Source organism: Platalea leucorodia (assembly GCF_965183815.1).
Source record: "Platalea leucorodia genome assembly, chromosome: 5".
Taxonomy (NCBI): Eukaryota; Metazoa; Chordata; class Aves; order Pelecaniformes; family Threskiornithidae; genus Platalea; species Platalea leucorodia.
Window position 1 is genome coordinate 40,018,493 of NC_138827.1, and position 18,879 is coordinate 40,037,371.

The window sequence follows — 18,879 nt, forward strand, 5'->3', positions numbered from 1 at the left end:
TCTTCAGCAAACGCACCCCAGTTTCCTACCATCAGAACTTCTTAAAATAGCAGTTCATCAGATTCAACTAATGCTAAATCTGCATGCTGGAACACATGCATTCAAATCTATTTTAAATGGTGCAAATCTCTTTAAATAGAACCTTATTTTTGAAAGAGCCCAGCTGTAATTTGTTTCTACATAAAAGGTTTTATTTTCTACCCTCCATACAGCAAACACTATTAATGTTTCAGTTTCTCTAGAGACTATATGGATTAGACTAAATGGAAAGTTGCCATGACAACACCACCGTTATTTTAGGTATTAGAAATTCATGCCAAGTTAAACAAAGGGCATGCATGGTCAAGAACAACGGTTTTATAACTGTTCTGACAGCCAACAATAAAACTCAATGTCATTTCTAAAGTTTTAGAAGAGAAGAGTTAAGCCTTATGCTTAAATTTGGAATGAAAATGAATTACAGTAACAGGAGAGCATCTTTAGCTCTCTATTCTGCTGATAACTTCTGACATTTGTCCCGGTGAGAAAGAGAAGACAGTCTGATCAGAGTCACTTTTCCAGTGTGCCCAAGACTGAGCCCTTCACCCCACTTTCAGAAATGGACAGTTAAAAGGCAAATCACTGGAAGAGAGAGGAGGGGGGCAGCTGTTCCCAACTTTTAAGTGCCTCCATCAAAGTTTGAAAGCTGACAGGCCAGAAGGTAGCAACCTTCACATCCCTCCTCATTGCATGTGCTCTGGAAAATCTATATACATTACACAGTGACTTAGAGAGCTGACACTTTGTTATTCAAAGAACAATTCAAGCATAAATCTTAAATAAAAAGATTTAACAGCTTAGGTGTAGCTCACAGATCCTCAAAAGTAGTTAGATAGCCCACCTGATTACAGTTCAATTCCCAAGTCACTTAGACACTTCCATAAGTGTGGCTCAAAATGTTTATAAAGGCTTTTTCTTTGCATATAGTGCATTTTTGCATAAAGTGAAAGATGTCCCTGCCCACGGCAGGGAGCTGGACTAGATGATCTTTAAAGGTTCCTTCCAAGCCAAACCATTCCATGAGTATATGATTTTGTGTATTTTGTAATTTTAAAAGTTCTGAAATATAAGGACAAGTCCAAAATTGTCTGAGGCATTTTAAAAAACTGAGCTCCTGAGCACAATTGCTTATGTTTTCAGTAAGTAGGTGAAAAAGTTAGGGAACAAAGTGGTCTGATCAGTTAAATTCTGAAAGCTTGAAACTTTACTAAAATTCTCTACAGCAAGTTCCAAACCAGGGCGTTTTTAACTTAGTGCCTAAACATAAAGACAGTCAGCTTCAGGCTCATAAAACTGAAAGTTGTTTAAGCTTCTCTCTGAGACAATGGTGAATTCTAAAGATGTTCTTTAGAACAGAAACACACTGTACCCAACCTTCGTATAAAAACAAACACTTCTGAAGAAAAACCAAAAGCATTACTGACTAGCAGACTGTGTATTTACTGTTATTGAAAAAGGGCACCTACCTTGACTCTGATAATAGACTTACGATGATAAAAGCAGCAAAGCGCTGCAATCAGCATTTGAAAAACATTATAATCCTTTGGCATTTTCAGTTCTGCTCTTTGTGGCTCCTCAAGATTGAAGATAAACAGTCACCATTAGCAGTTTTCAGAGATTTAGCAAGCTCTTTAGTATCACCACTGCCTCCAGAGCTGCTACACCCCCCTACTCATGAATCAGTCTGGGACACTTTCCACAGCTGAAGCTGATACTATCAATGCAGTGGCTGCTGGCATGCTTGCTTCCAAGCATGCCATATAGAGAGTGCCAGAATCCTCATGTGATCTCTTTCACCCATCAGTGAAATCCTAGCTCCTCTATCTTGGTATCCCCTGGCTCAGAGATGTATTTAAGCCACCAGCTCAAGGCAAACTTCTCTTCTTGATGAGATGCAATACCTGACTGTCTCCCTGTGCTGATAAAGGCTTCATCAGTTGCTCCAGCTCAACCATGCAATGTCTCTACCTACAGCATCAGTAATATACACACAGAACACATAAAAGAAAAAAATGAAGAGGAAAAGCAGTTGATTACTGTTTGACGACCGTTCCTCTTCATACTCAGATAAGAATTACATCCTTAGAGCTTATGTAACCAAGGAAAATGATAAATCTGTTTATTTTTAATTAGGAAGCTTCTGGCAAGCAGCCCTTGGAAAAATAGCAAGAAACCAACACTGTCAGCATGGTCAGTATTAGTGGTGCAACCGAGGTACCATTAGTACTTAAAGTTATCAGTGGACAGCTTTAGCTTGGTGATAGTCCCATGGGATTGTGCAAACTGCTAAAGAAAGAAAAGAACTGAATTCAAGAATACCTCTGATTTGGCAAAATAAAAATAAAACACTAAAACAAAATTAAAAGTAGCAGTTTTATTTATGCCTGTGATTCTGTTCTGTTGGACAGCATAGTCCATAGTTTACTGACCAGCAAACCACTCATCATCAAAGAATCTGTCCTACATACTTCAAGGCCTGTTCAAGAACAAAGGCAAAAAAGGGAAATAACTTGGCTAATTATAATAGCTCTTAGAGACAAGACCTCACCTCCATAGCAGCGCGGTTAACGGACTTGGTGAAAGGAAACAAAATGCACTGGATTGAGGAGTACAAGAAAGCCTTTAACACTTAAACAAAAGAGAAACTTCAAAGAGATGAGCCATTTATAACTTGGATGGTACCAAAAAGTCCAGAAGTCACAGGTACTTCAGATCTCAGATTAGGAATAAATTAGTCCCATGGAGTGGTTAAAAGGAAGAGTTACTTGTCTTTTTCATCAGCAACAAATATATTCCGTAATTAGGAAGGCATATATATTAAATGCTTATTGATGTCCTCAGGTATTACTTGCAAGGCAATACTTCTCACCTAATAATAGAGTACTTCCTTCCCACATTGACTGAACAATGTGGAGTGCGCTCAGTGCCTGCATCAAGCAATGGGACTTGGCACACAAACAAAGCAGCAGCAAAGACAAGACCTAAAACGTGCACTGCCTTTCAAGGCACGTGGGATGGAGAGCCTATCCAAAAAGAAAAGGAAACCTCAGTCTTGATAACAAGGAAAAGGAAGCGTGATGTGTAACGTTCTTACCTGCTTGACCACCTAAGGTTTGCAGGTATCTAGCACCAAGTTAAGCACTAAAACCAGGAATGTCCATAAAGCTAGTCAGACTACTTGGCCATGTGTAGGAGACGTTATGCCTATGATTCTTTTGAGAAAACGAAAACTCTGTAGGAATAACAGATTAGAGCATTAAATGGACTGAAAAGTGATTACCCTGGCAAGAAAAAGGATGAAAGATTGGCTCAGCAAAGAAGCTGAAAATCATGACTTTGAAGATGGAGTCCTGCTATAGCTGGGGAGAGGAAATGCCTCTCCAAGTAGTTTATGACAAACTCAGATAATGAATGAGTGGATAAAATACTGAGAATGTGAAAGTATCCTCCTTTTCTCTCTACTCTGTGGTGCAGCATATTTTAATTTACTTTAAGTTGTTTTTCCACTTTGAGGAAATCTATAGGATTGCTTTAGCAGGTAGCCAGAGAAGAGAAGATTAAAAGATACCCTGCAGAACTCCAAACACAAAAGCCTCAACTGTGACTTCTTGTCTGGAGGTTTTTGGTACTGTGGGAGGACATCTCATCGAGGACTATATTTTTGAAGAATCTTCATCAAGAAGTTCTTATAATAACACCCTAATCCAATTTACATAAGGGGGGAGAGGGGATGACAAAAAGGGAAATGGAATTCAAGAATGCATGAGCTGAGCTGAGGCATTTCTGCTTTATAATGGTGACAATAAAGTATTAGTACCACTGCAAAATACACTAAGGTTTCATTTGGAATACCACGAACAGAAACTATCAAGACAAGTAACTCAAAACTACAGCAGGTGACAAGAAGGACTATTAGGATGAATGATCTATTTTGGCAGCAGAAACCAACCAGTTTAGCAATGCAAAATAAGGTGGGCTACTTTTGCTCTGAAAAGAATTAGAAGTAAGTTCCAAAAAGGAGAGGAGTTCTTTATGGGATAAAAAAAAAAAACAACAAACCAAACCAAAACAAAACAAAAAAAATGGGCGGGGGGGGACAAGAATTATTATGACCTAGCAATGAGTAAACCTACACTGGAATTTAGAGAAAGGTTCTATATCATCACCAAGAATAAAAACCCCAAGCTTTCCAAAAATGAGGGTTGCAGTGACAGTTCTAATAGAGCTCAACATGAAGCACTTTATAAAAAGAAAAAAACAACACCCAAGTCCCCACAGTAGCATGATACAGTACTTGTTACAATAGAGAGGATGCAGCATCCTTTATGTACTCGTGTTTTCCTACTTTCTCAAGCTCTAGATTGCAAATCCAGCCATTATTGTAGCTCACTAGCTAACAAACGCATTTTCCCCCAGGCCTCGGTAACTTTACGCGTACATTCATGTCTTACAGAAAGACCTATTAGTTTTGCATCTTCTTCTATGACTCGTTTACTCAGGAATACTTACTGGTAGAGTTCTATTGGTCTAGTTTGAATGATATAATTCTCAATATGGTTCCTTTCCCTGAAACAAGTAGTAAAAACACAAGGGAGGCAAAGAATGAAGTTTTTGCGTATGGATCATCTTCCCAAACCTTTTCAACAGGACCTAGGCTTCCCCTCTAGTCTTTTCCCTACTGAGAGCAAAAGGACATAATGGGTGTATCTTCAAACAGATTCCCTGGATTGTAGGCACAATCTCCCCCCTTCAATGGGAATAGCACAGCTCAACCTGGGAAGTAAATTTGGCCTAATACATATTCAATGTAGGCGTGTCTATTTTTCATTTGAAAGGCTTGTTACTAAGCAGCAGTGAAAGAAGTTTAAGTGTTGCATCCACAGCTCTACATGAACAGCAGGGCATAAATTACAAATGGTAATTGCCAGTTCCTTATTTCCTGTCTGTAATGGAGTAAGTAAAGAATCAAAAATTATGTATGCTGTGAGAATGCCAGAAATAACAAACCTTAAAAAAATTATACGGTACAATTTCATACAGCAGCTGCTGACACTTTTTATCAACAGTATAACTGGCAGGAAAGAGGGTGCTTTATTTAGATAGTGAATCTAATTTTTTTTAAACAAAACTAATGGGATTTTTGTTTTTATTAAAGGTTAACATGACTTCTGCACATATAGTTCAATGAATGGATGACACGTTCTTAAGAGTCAGAACCAGAACCTTTGCATGACACTGTGATACAGCAGCATGAAAATTAAGACTACTGGAAGGAATCTCAAAGAGTACATGAGAAACCTCTGGGTGATAGTATGAGAGTTCCTGCACTGCTGGCTATCATGGCGCTGTTTTCAGCCAGCATGATTGAGAACAGCCTTCAGGCTGCTCCAAATTACACCTCGTATGTAGATAAAATTTACACTTGTAAATATTGACTGAGAGAAACAAAGGATGGTTTAGCCACATTTTCACTCTCCTGTCCTGCAACTGTTTGCTGGTACTTTGGGTTCTTGGACTCTGCACATGAGAAACAAACCATCTGTTTCTTGCACCTTAGAAACATCAAATACAACCTTTCTGCTAAGTCAATCTATCGATTTATTTCTAATGCTCTCCAGCACCAACAGATCAACCATCAACTTCATTTCTTTGTTTTCAAAGATTCTGGCCAAGAATCTTAAAATATCTGATAATCCCTTCATCTGTTTCTAAGGATGGCTGGCTACAGTGGTTTTGATAACTAAGTTTATTAAGAAAGGATTTCTAAGTTCATAGGATTCAAGGCCACACGAGTTTAAGGATACTTGATCATATATTCTGTGTTGAGTTCCTAATAGTCCATCAGGAAAAGAAATTAAGGTGTCTCTGCTGACCCCATCTGTGTTATTACAAAGCCTCTAGAGTTATTTAGGGAGTTTTCATGGTCTGGTTTAAATTACACTTACCCGTCACTGCATATTGGGACTGTTCCCCTGACACACCTAAACTGTGTCCAGCTCCACTCACAGCACATTGCATATGCAGGAGTTTGAAGCCTTCACACTGGACAGTGTGAACCTGCTCTGGGGGAATCCTCTTAGGCTGCTTTAATTGTACAGGCTGAACAAAATAGAATGTAGGGATAATTTCTCTAGGAGGATATGGTTTCTTTTACTCTCATCACAAAAAAAAAAAAAAATTCTTTGGCTCCAAAGTTGCAAGTGGCTCAAGTAAAACAACCAAACTCCATAAAAATATAAACATTCGACAACTCACAAGCAGTCTGACGTTATCAAACAGTCTACAGGTGGCTATTCTGAACCAAATACCACTGATGTTCATGGAAGTGCTTGTAATTCACACACAGAATTATGATTTGTGATTTCATATTACAGAGAAATAATTTCAGACTAAATTAGATGAGGGAATTGGTGGCTTGCCACTGTTACTTAGTACCACATTAACAAATCATTTAAGCATTTCAATCAGCCTAACAATATTCAGTGAAATACATATAATGCTTCAGATTTCTCTCTACTAAATGAAAGTAAACAATCCAGGCAGAAAGCCAGCTGTAAATGAAAGACGGCATGGTGTACCATACAAGGGTCAACAACATAAATCTGATTTGATACAGCATGCAGCCAATCCAGAGCACGCTGCGCACTGTTGCTGGATTAATGACGTCATATGGAATACAGACACGTCCCAATTACACAGTGCATATGCACAATTTAACTATGGTTACGAGTGCCTATGGCTATAGAATGGCACCTGTAAGGTTATAATAAAGTACAATATGAATAAAATTCAAAAGAAAAACCCCAAAGAAAATCAAGCATTTAAATCTTCAGATTGAGACATTCTTCACTTAATACAGAAGACTTTTCTCTATAACTAGTTATTTATTCTTTTTAATGTAAGAAAAAGTCAGGAAACAGGGGACAACAACTGATAAATAACTTGTCCATGCAAACATCATCTTCACAACGCCCACTACCATTCAGTCTTAGTACTTAGTCCTTCAGACATGGCCCATCGCCTCTAACAAAGTTCTGTGGGGGATGCCTTCAAATACAGGTAGTGCCCAACTGTTTACATCTGAACACTTTCTAAAGCATAGAATAAGTGGAAGAAAGGGGATGACAACGCTGTCAGAACGCGTTGCTTGCTTTTATCTGTTCCTAACTCTACGGGCGCACAAGGTCCCACCACCCAGCTCATGTCCTACCAATACTGTGTCAAATTCTTAATAGAATTGACTCTTTCATGTTCTCTTCCATAACCTCACTTCCTGCAGGCTGTTGTTGGTGCAGCTTCTGATCATGAATCAATAGATACCACTGCAACTGTAATTACACTTGTTTGCACGGCACAGGCGTGGTATGGGAGAGGTCAGCGTAATTTCCTCCTCCTCTCTATCGCAGTTCTGTGAGGCAAAGTCAGAAATACGCTGCAGTTGTACAGGAATAGTGAGAAAACAGAATTTGCATCTATTTCATTTTCAATGCTGCTTGAAAATCTGACTCTCATAAAAACCCAGATCGGCAGCTACAAGAAATAAGCGCCAACCTGCTTATGAGCTTCCTACTAGGTCCTAATTTGCACTTTAAGACATCCAAATATCTTTGAAAAATCTGATCTTTTATAACTAAAACATACAAACTTTAAAATCATCTGGCAATAGGCCTGGTTTTCCTACTAGCCATCTTCCTATTAAGAAGGCACCAGAAGGTTTTATCGATCCTACCAAAAACTAGTACACATATTCTTGAGCTCCATCTACTGTCTGCCAACCCATGTACAAACATGAAGCAATTTAGTAATGTCTCACCAGTCTTTCCTTCAATTTATTCCTTGGATTGGAAAAAAACCCAAAATATGAAAAGGCATGAATTTCCTTTTGTTCAGAATTAGTTCACCGCTTATGGCTCCTATTTTCTTCTCTTTCCTGCTGATTTAGCTTCATTAGTCTAACTTTAGCTTTGCTGGACAGCATACAAGAGCTCTCTTGCTTATAAAAAGAAGCCATTAACACAATCGCTAACTACAGATTTCTGTTTTTGAAAGCCTCCACAGTCCTGTCCAAGTAAAGTGATTGTTTGTCTCAGATTTACACGAATTCCAAATATAATTCAGAGATGAAAAAACTCTGTTACTTCACCAGGGTAAGTGGAGGCATTTCAAAATCAGCTATTCATTTAAAACTCCTGGATACCCTAAAATACTTCTGTTTTATACAAAGGGAGATTTTGGATGCGTAGCACTTGAAAATAAAACTCACAAGTCACTTGGGCTAGTGATCTAGTAAGTCTTTCCTCTTTCTGTATATCTATGTGGTCTTTTGTAGCTAGAGGGGAATTCACTCTGCCTGCACCTAAAGCCAATCACAAGCAGCCTAAGTGTTAGTGCAATGCTGACTTTAAGCCAGTTAAAGTAAGGCTCTGTCAGAGCTCAGTTTTTCAAAAGTCTTTACCAGCATGTATGAGTTTGAAGAGGCCTGTCTTCCTCCCACATTTTCGCACAATACGCTTTGATGAAGCAAAAGTAGCAAGCTCACCTCAGCTCATATACCTCCCTTTCAACATTTTACTAAGCAAAGGATTTGAGGGCATGGACGCAAACGACCTCTGGGTATTCTAGATAACCAACATAACATTATACTCCCTCATTTGTGTAAGTGCTTAGTTCCTAATAGTATGAGACATACAAAAGTCTCAAAAACCTGCTCCTTTGACAGCACATATCAATAGATGGCATCCCAATTGAAGTGTACTAATGCTCCTTCCACTGCCCTTTCCACAGGCCAAACTGTATCTAAACAGTATGTCTCCAAAAAGAGGCAAGATGCACAGTCTTACTCTAATTATTACGTATAAACGCAGCTCCAAGAGATTAAGAGCTTTACCTCCATAGGCTTTATCAGGAAGAGTACCCAAAATGCTTATTAATAATCTGCCTTCCACAACCTATATACTCACTCCCCCTTGTGGTTCATATGCTTATATACATTTAAAAATCAACTTCAGTAAGGCATAGCTATGAAGGAGTTAAATATAAGTATTTTCATGTCCCAGTCAGCTTTTGCTATTAGTCCATCTTCAAAATTATGAAAAGGATCCAACAACATCAGTACCTATCATCTTTAAGGTATAGTTCCTGTGAAAGGATACTGAAAGCCTAAAATGAATAGAAAAATAAATATTCCACGCAAGAGAGACAGCTCAGAAACAGTTAAGAAGAGATCAACACAAAAGATGGTAGACTGTAGTCAGATCTCTGCTGTTATTAACAGTTTAAATATCTCACATGAAAAGGAGTAGAATTCTGTGTGGCACTCATACCTTTTATATTCACACCTATTCATATATATATATATATATAAAAGCCTACTGTAAGCTGTAAGAATTCCAGCTGATGCCATCACACAAAGATATCTTTTCCTTCTCTTTGTGTCAACTGAGACAAGTATTTGCACAGAAATTGAAAACGGAAAAAAAACCCAACTCACTTTACAAGTAGATTAAGCTTTATGCACTTTACTGCTTAGTCTCCACTCAAATCTTCACATCCTTTTCGTTACGCCTGAGGTTGCTCTTACCAAGATAGATAAAATGTTCACTACAGATGAGGTAGAAAAAATAGGCATGGCAATATTATAATTCAGCACCTTTCTTTCTTCCCCATAGGTACCACTTTTGTGGGAAATGGCATGTTCTTTTCTGGCAAATGAGGCAATACAGTGCCTACTGCAATGGAGTGGATTTGGTCCAGGATTACACCTTGGAAGCACAGTTTGTCAGAAATGATCAGTCCCTTCAACAATCACAGTATCTGATAGAAGATACAATAACTCTGCAACAGAAAAGGATCACAAATCAAGATGAACCAATGTCTTAAAAGTAAAACACACCCTTTTTTTCTCCTTTCTTTGAAAAGTAAATGCATGTCACCATTTAATAGTATTTCCTTTCACTGACACTGTCATTTTGACTTGGGGATATTATCAATAGCAATGTATAACTGTCAGCATTTGAGAGCCACAGGCATCAATATTTTGGAGAAAAAGGGTAATTCATTTAAATTCAAGTCTCACAAGATTGCCAGAGACAAAATGAGAAGAATATTTCTTTGTACCTCAAAACTTCTGTCCTGTGTTTCAGATTCAGACCTTTCCAGCTTGTATTTCTCATCTGTGAATAAGGCTTGATAGTAGTTACTGATCATCTAACAAAGATATCGAAAAGATCAACTAAGTATCTACAGGCACGAGTATTACTACTGGTGCCAAGGTTTTTGCTGACTCCAGGTCAGACATAATTTAAGAGTTAATGAGAAATAATACAAGAAGTAGAATACAGACATTAACAGGGTCAACTTCATGATAGGACAGATGTAAGATTAACCCTTAGCAGGCAAATAGAGAGAGTGCATGCTGCTTTAAGAATTATCAGCATTTTAGATTTACCAAAGCATACTTAGCATTACAAAAGATGCTCCATAACCAAAATACCCTAAACTCCATTTCAGCATCAGAAGAAGGGAATGCAAGAGCCACTGCTAAAAGACTTCACCATAAAGGCCAGAATAATTAGAAAGCCACTATCCACTTGACTGAATTCATATGAGGATTATCATTCACAAAGAAAAAAAATCCCTCCTCACAGTATGCTTAAATAAATAAATAAACCCAACAAAAAACCACCCCACAAAATCCCCCAGATCTTAGAGCTAATCAGGTCATTCAGGAATTGGGGGCTGGGAAAGAACAAAAAGCCCCGAACAGTAACAGGCCAACGTGGGCATCTCTCTACTAGGAAAACATGAACTAGGACAGTAGACTGAAAAATGCATTGTCTTGCAGAGCTGTAGAATCATACTGCCTGCATACTTGCTGCAAACACGGCTTAGATTTTATTCATCACTTTGCACCCAAAAGATTACAGAACTGCTGACTCGACCACCTTTTCAGAAACTAGCCTATTGGTCAAACAAAATTCAACATGAGAAAATACCAAAACTTGGGTGTAAGATTCCATCGCTAATTATGGATAACCGCATTCTATCAAATAAAACAAGTCTTCATTAACCCCAAATAAATAGGGCAAGATTCTCATACTGATTGTAGGGGAATTAACTACTTGAGAGCTGCTGAATTTCAACTACATATGTAATTCCTTAAGTCTTTTTTGAAATTCTTCTGGGTTGCAGAAAGCTTTTAGGAATAACTATCATACATACCTAAAGAAATAGTTGCCCTTTCTAAGCAGAGAAGGGGCACATGTTGCAAGAAACAAGCCTGGTATAAGGCTGAGGAAAAAATTCTACTACCCGAAACTTGAATACTACCAGAACAGGATTAAAAGTACAAGACAAGATGATTTGTGCAACTTATTGCAACAGCCAAAACTTATCCCACTAGAAAATTAAATCAAGGTAACAAAAAGAAGACAGAGGGACACACACAAAAAAAAGCCACCCGTATGTCCAAAAAAGATAATTTACATCACATTTTAGGAAAAACTTTTCCACAGTAACAATGAAAAGACAGGTAGACTAATCTAGTTTGGGAGGTAGAACAGATTATCTTGGGAGGCTACGGAATCTCTGCTGGAGGTTTTGAACAAATCAGAACATCTGTTCTAACAATCTCAGTGACACCCCGACAAAGAAATTTCGGAAGTTCCCTCTAGGACCTACTTTTATAACTTAATGGCTCATTCTGTGCCTCTGGAGAAAAAAAGCAAGAAACTTCCAACAGTCAGGCTACAGACTTTTTATCACTATAAAAGTTTCAATGAAATTATTATGAAAAATGTGATTTTAAGAGCCATGACTTGATTTTAAAAATCTAGTGCTTTTTCTCCAGCAGAGGGCAGTGTATAACTAGCAACTACCCCTCAAGCATCAAAACTGAGTGTTCATTGTGAGACAGATCAATATATGTATTTAACATTAGATTAGGTCTAACAGGATCTTATCTTTCTGAATCATACAGCTTGTATACAAAAGGCAACTGCTGTGGAGTGATGTTTGTGAAGCTTCAGTTCCTACTAAGAAGAGAAACATGGAAAAAAGGTAAATATCTCTGACTGAAACATCACTGACACCAGTAATGATCTTTGAGTTGGATGTCAAATCTGTAATGACAAAGACAGATGTGTAAAGTCAAAGTCAGCTGTATGGGCACACTCCTTTTCTCTTCAAAAAAATACATTCCATCTGGTATTTCCACCTTCTGTGATGCTGTTGCCCTTGCTACAGTTGCAAAAAGGAAAAAAAAAAAAAAAAAATAGAGCTACAGATTCAAAAAGAACCTCCTGATCATTTGGTGCCATAGTGTCAGGCATTCCTCCAAGCTCAGATACATCGTGTGTAATGCTGTCAGACAATGCAGAAACCCAAGAAACTTTCTGCTCACAAGTCACAACTCGCATCTCAACAGGCAAGTCTCCACAGGACAGTGATACGCAGCAGCTCACGAACAGGTATACACTGTAGTTGGCAACTTTGCCAGTGGGGTGGGGATTTCTCTAATATATTTCCATGTCTAAAAAAGGCTCCTTGTAATGAAATTTCAATGTCATCAGGAAGAATTCTTCCCCAAACTGTGACTACTTGTCATGCTGACACAGATTTTTTTCCTAAACTTTCCCTAACATTCATACATGCATAGAAACTTTGCTTTTGATAGTCTTCTTACCGTGTTATCTCCTTGGCACAGCCATTAGAATGATAAGAGACAAACACCCACACATATATGTGATTGGCATCCACAATATTATGAATTTGTGCAATTAACTATACAAACTGTGCATCAATAAACCTCATCACCTGAGCAAAGTTCCCTGAAGTTGAATTAAACCCACAAAATACTGTCCTATCTTGCAAAACTACAGATAATGACCAAGACATCAGAATGTTATCAAAATTTTATTTTCAGTTGCACTCACAAAAGCCACCATAAATGACAATAATTTCTATGACAGTTTGCTTTCTAACAAAATCAAGGAGGAGTAAAAATAGGGAAAAAATTAACACTATGGGGCTGAGACAAACAAGAATCCTTCAGTAGAACTTCATGAGGGAACAGATTTTTTCTGCAGCTGTGACTTCCTTAGACCAGTGATAGTTTTTTCAAGTCTGAATCTAAATATAAACCTCCCTCATGACCACACTGAGCAGACAATCAGTCATAAATTTTGTAATTTTTCCGCTAATGGATCAAAATACAACTCCAAAACCGCAGGCCACAATAATACTCATCAACTCATCACCAATTTAAGTATTTCTGCAATTATTAGCACTATTTCCACAGGAAACGCTCAAAAGGTTTCCATGAAAGGAGAGAAATCTGTTTTTCTTTCTTTCCACCCTGATATAGCCTTAATGATTACAGCACAGACTTCTATTAAAAAATCCTAAAGTATCTATAGTGAATAGGAATGGGACAGCAAGCTATCTTGAGTTCACATGAATTTGATCAAAATGACTCACAAGAAGTTCTCTGACACACTCAAAGCTGCCACCACTTGATCCTTTTTTCCCTGCAGGAGTCTGTTCTGTGGATGTGCAGACTCAGGGTGTGGGAAGAACCTGCTGAGACTACCAATGGATCTATTATTTGGCTCATAAAACTTGTAAAAATCTCACAGAATGTACAATGTGCTATTGTGTCTGTAAATCTCTTTCATGACTTGGTTAGCGGCCTGACTCAAAGCAGTCTGGCCTGTTTTCTCTTCTACCATAAAAGGGTTTTTGAAAGAGCCATTTAACTGTGACCATGGTTTCAGCGACGCTGTGAAGACAAAGGAAGGGTTGAAGCCATACGGACACTTCAGTACTCAGACTCCAGTAAATCAGTACTTTTTTTCTTTTTTCCTTCAAACTTCCTTTTGCATAATTAGCTCTCTTTATATACTTGAATGAACTAATACATCAATATTCAAGATGCAGGAAACTGCCGTTTGTGAGCTGTAATTTAGATTCAAGTATTAGAAACCATAGTACATCTATACAGACATTCTCTAAAAAAGCCTTCAGAGGATTAATTTTATAATCAATGCTTTCTGTCTTGTATCTTGAACAGAATAAAACAGGAGAAAAAACAATTTATTTTGCCTTTCCTCTGTCCACAGTATGTCTAAATACAAGGAATTATTTATATTACGTTTAGTCACGAGATTCTAGCAAGGAACAGTTTGTGTAAAAAGCAAATTGATACAGTCAGCTTCTAAGGTTACCATCAGTCTCTCTGCCCTATACAGCAATGCCTGCTTGTAGTCACTACTGCCACAATAAACGCTGTGATATTCTTGTCACTGTGAAGCAGAGCACACTGAATCAAAAAAATAACCGTGTTACTTTTCCTCATACCCAAATGAATTCTCCACCTTCTGTTTACAACAGAGTCCAATCCTGAAGAGATGTTGATCACTCCCCAGCAGGAGCACATCCTGAACAAGTATTAATTATCTATCTTATGGGACTCGCACGACACTTACGTAGCATGTTTGCATCACTGCAGAAACAGTGCTAATTTGCAACTGTGAAGCTGCAGGATCAGCTCTGTGCCCAGCTTCCCTTTTTAGAATTACTTTTTAAATCTAGCTAGTTTAAAACTAGCTGCTTGTGTTGGAGTTGAAGGAGACTAGGTATGCCTGTGCAGCCTGATAAAGTGGATCAGTTATGAGGATGGCACATACTTGATCATATTGGATCTTTCAAACCAGCCGGCTACAATTAGCACGTCAGGGAGCAGCAAGGGTGGGGCTGCTCCCTAAGGGAAGGCGGTCTGGGAGCACAGGGTGGGCAACGCGCTCACCAACAAGGTGCAGTCCCACAGCACCGAGACGCAAGCAAGCTGAGCAGGGCGATGACACCAACAGGTCCTATCACAGCATGGGTGAGCCTCAGGCAAGACCAGGGTAACAGGCCAGGTCCAAGGTCCACCCAGGGCTTCCCACATAGCACTTCAGGAACAGGGCTAAGGGCAGGCACACCTAAGACGCAGCTCAGGCAGGGCCTGAAGGCCCCAGTCTGAGCTTAAATGGAGCCCTTGCTCAGTGGGTGTGGGTGGAGGTCCTGAGTGAGGCTGGTGAGGACACTTAAGGCCAATTAGTGCCCTCAGGGCCCTGACATAGTACGCTTTGCTTGGGACCGTAACTCTTGGGTAAAATCACCAGCAGCCAGACTACCCTAATGCAACTTAAATTCGTGCCATGTACTACTTTCAAGATAATGCAGTTTTTCACAAGGCAAATAAATCCAAAGTCTCTCTTCTCTTTAGTCTGAACAGCAAGATGAGAGAAACAAGAATCAGTATCAAGACTTCGTGCACAATTAGCTTGTTCTAGTCTTTTGATATATGCTTGATACATCATACATGCTTAATACTCAAGTTTATATGTGTTTTCAGTCAGTCAATCAACACTTCTCTCCCTAGAGACAACACTAACTGTATTTTCACGTGCATCAGAAATATGAATCTGTCTCTCAGAACTTTGGTATCCTGAATCAGCAAAATAGGATTCCCCAAAGTGCTCTTGTTGTTGTCTCCCTCTTCTCTTACTATCTCTTCTTCATTTAAAGGTATTTTTTTCACCACTTAAGCAACATCTGTCAAAGCCTACCCAACTGGCACCAACCCTGCTTGCTCAAACTAAAAAAAAAAACATTATATGTCAAATAGACTTGTGCAAACGGCAATGTTGGTACAAGCATAGTGAGATGCTACAGAAATCTATTCTTTCAGCTTTGTAACTTGAGTAGGTCAGTGTTCTGCAGTTTATACCTGACTTAACACTGCCACCATAATTTATTCAAGGAGTTGGAAAATTTATAAACATTAATATAATAGTTACCATAAGGTAAGTTATGCAAGACAATGAACACATACCTGCTGAAACTTAAGCCAACAAAGGGGGTTCCAAGATCCTGTTGTTATGAATTCAGGCACATCTTTTGCAGTCATAGTAAACTGATAACAAATTATTGATGAGAGTCCTCCTTTATTTGGCATTAATGATCATTTTTTGTGTAAGAATGTATTTCTGGAGTCAGTTTTGTTAGTAACATAGACTTTTACAGCCAAAAAAAGTTTTTGGGGGCTATATTTGTTAGAAAGCAACTTCTGCATATTTTTCAAAGTTGTAGTTTAAGATTTCTTGTCCAGAATTCCTATTATAATACCATTGAACTGGGGACCAAACTCACAGTTCACTAAAGGCAGGGATATAGACAGGAAAAAACTGAAAGAGGGAGGAGAAAAGAAGGGGATGGTAACCCTTGTATTCTCCCTCAAAGTCTCTTTTCCCCAGGCTTTCCTCCCCAACATCAAAGTTTTAATAACTAAGCTTGCACCATTGCTATTGACAAGAGTCCAAGACAAGCTTCTACTAGAAAAGTTGAAAAGATCAGAAACCACATTTATTATACAGAACTTGCTGCAACAAGACAAGACACACATATTGATGAATTGGCACATGAAACCTCTGCCTTCTACTTGGCCATATTATTAAAACTGTAACAACGTACTCTGTACAGCACAGTGCAAGATACACAGTAAACTAAACAGAGCAATTAACATGTCCACCACTTTGTTGCCTTTGGCATCCCCTCTTCTACAGTACTCTTCAGAAGGCTCTTGGCGTTCTCTGCCTCTGCTACTTTATCATATCCCAACTTTAGGCTGGGATTGAGGCCAGGGACCTTGCAACACTGAGCTAACTGTTCAGAGTGGAATTCCAGCAGCAGTCCTAAGAGTCCTTTGGCAGCCCATTTTCCACGGACCTTCGTGTTCTGCTCTTCTCCTTCTCTTCTTCCAAACCTCAGTTCCTACCTCCACCCCAACCCTAGGCAGAAAGTCCAGCAGAGGACCCCTCCGCACTTTCAGGCACATAAATTCTCGGCACTTGCCTTTGGCAGTCCCCTCTCAACACTGCATTACATTCTCCTAGTTTACTTCTTCGGTCAACCTGAACCCTAACCTGGGCACCTCTCTGTTTCCCTCAACTATGAACACCCACAGAGAGAACTCTAGCAGCAGAACCCAGCTGGCTGGCTCTCCTCAGTCTCTTCCTCACCTGAACTCTAACCTGAAGCAGAAATTCAGGTGTCTGAGAAATTCAGGCTGTCCACATGAATAGCTACAGAAATATCCTATGTTCAAGGATAACCTGTGTTTATCAGACACTTTTCAGAAGATTATGGTCTTCTAAAAGACAGGGAACAAAGCCCAACCATTAGAGAAGCCCATTGTTGAGAGACATGACACAGAAGCCAGATTCTTTCAAGGTTCTGAGAAATAATATTCACTTAAATGAAACATGTTGAAAGGTACTAATTCAGTGGAAATTACAGCACTGCAAGAGACTCTCAGTACAGAATCACATCCCTAAGGTTTCTTCCAAAGTTTCTATATTGACAATGCAGGACTGATTTTCGAATAGAATTTATGAACGCTCCAGAGTATTTTTTATTTACTCTAACAAAATACACATTTATATATTTTTTTCAGCACTCTGGTCTTATACAAAAGGAAAATAGAACTTACAATTTTGCCAGGATTCCAGTTACTTTTTGGACCAGAAGTGAATTTTTAACTGTAATGTTAGTAAATACATTGCTAAAAGCATAAACCTAAATCTGACATTTTTATGATTTCAGATGTGTTCCTTTACTACCCCAGAAATCCGTAAGCAAGAAATATGGATTCTTTTAATATGTTAACAAAGGCAAGATCATAGGTAGTCACCATGTAACTGAAAAGAGGCCCCAATATAAAAATGCAACCCACCCCCAGAGCACAATGCCCACAGGTATTTCACTGAAGCATGCAGAAAATAGTCTGACATATAAAATTAGTTTTTCTGTAGCAAAAGATAGACAGAAGCACTATTTAACTAGAAATGACTGGAAATGCTCTGGCAGTGCTGGTTATATACTGAATAAAATATTTGAGGGTAAGAAATGATACCTTACCTTAACATATTCCAAAGTAGGATCCAGAACATTCTGATCTCTGTAAGAAAATGGAGCACGGAGGGAGGAAGAAAGGACACAAAAACAAACAAAAAAACAAATGGTGAGTCCAAATATAATCTCATACTGAAAAGATGCATTCATCTGAGCAATAGGCTACTAGGTCGTGTTAAAATCCTCCTTAAAAACTGTGCGTTATAGCTAGATGGCCTATGCTATCTAACTTTTAACAAATATATAACACACTGATTTCTTCTAGAAGGTCAGGTAGTGGAGCCACTAGTAATCAATTTGGGGAAAAAAGTTAATTATGCAGAAAGCAAAAACAATCTTGAAATTTCAACAGATGGCTGAAAATACTTATATACCACATAAAACATTTGAAATAAATTTAAAAGAGAGCTCTCCCAACGGCTTCTAAATTTATTTCTTTGCTTGTATGGTTTCCCTTTTAAGCTACTGCTACTTGATAGCATTGAGAGGGCATTGCTAACACAAGAAAACAGAAAGTAGAACATTCACTTTTTGTATAAACAAAGCAAAGAATTCATAGATTTGCAATAGTAGAATGTTTTATTTTACATTTGGAAAAATAAATATGGTTCTTGCACTCTTTTAAAAAGTTCTCAAAATTATCATAATTTCAACATTACAATTATTTGAAAGCCAGATAATCAAGTCATTACCCTATTTTAAACAGAAAAGATCTCTTTGCAGGTTTTCTACACGTACAGATGGCAAAGGGCACAGAAGCCTAACTGAAGAGCCCTGTGATCAATTACAACTTTTTCTATAAATAGAAATAAAAATAAACATATATTTTCAAAGGTTTTTGTATATTTGTTTTTGTATGAGAACTAGCAGGCTAACAGAGTTTGC

The 18,879-nt window shown here is 38.4% G+C and overlaps 1 protein-coding gene across 1 annotated transcript in view; it reads right to left on the minus strand.

Moving 5' to 3' along the window:
• BCAR3 (BCAR3 adaptor protein, NSP family member) overlaps positions 1-18,879 on the minus strand; it is a gene marked incomplete at its 3' end in the record, with an annotated part of 120,607 nt that overhangs the window by 20,252 nt on the left and 81,476 nt on the right. The window contains 1 exon segment of the mRNA XM_082311979.1: positions 18,001-18,040. Within this exon segment, the coding sequence (XP_082168105.1) occupies positions 18,001-18,040 (40 nt within the window).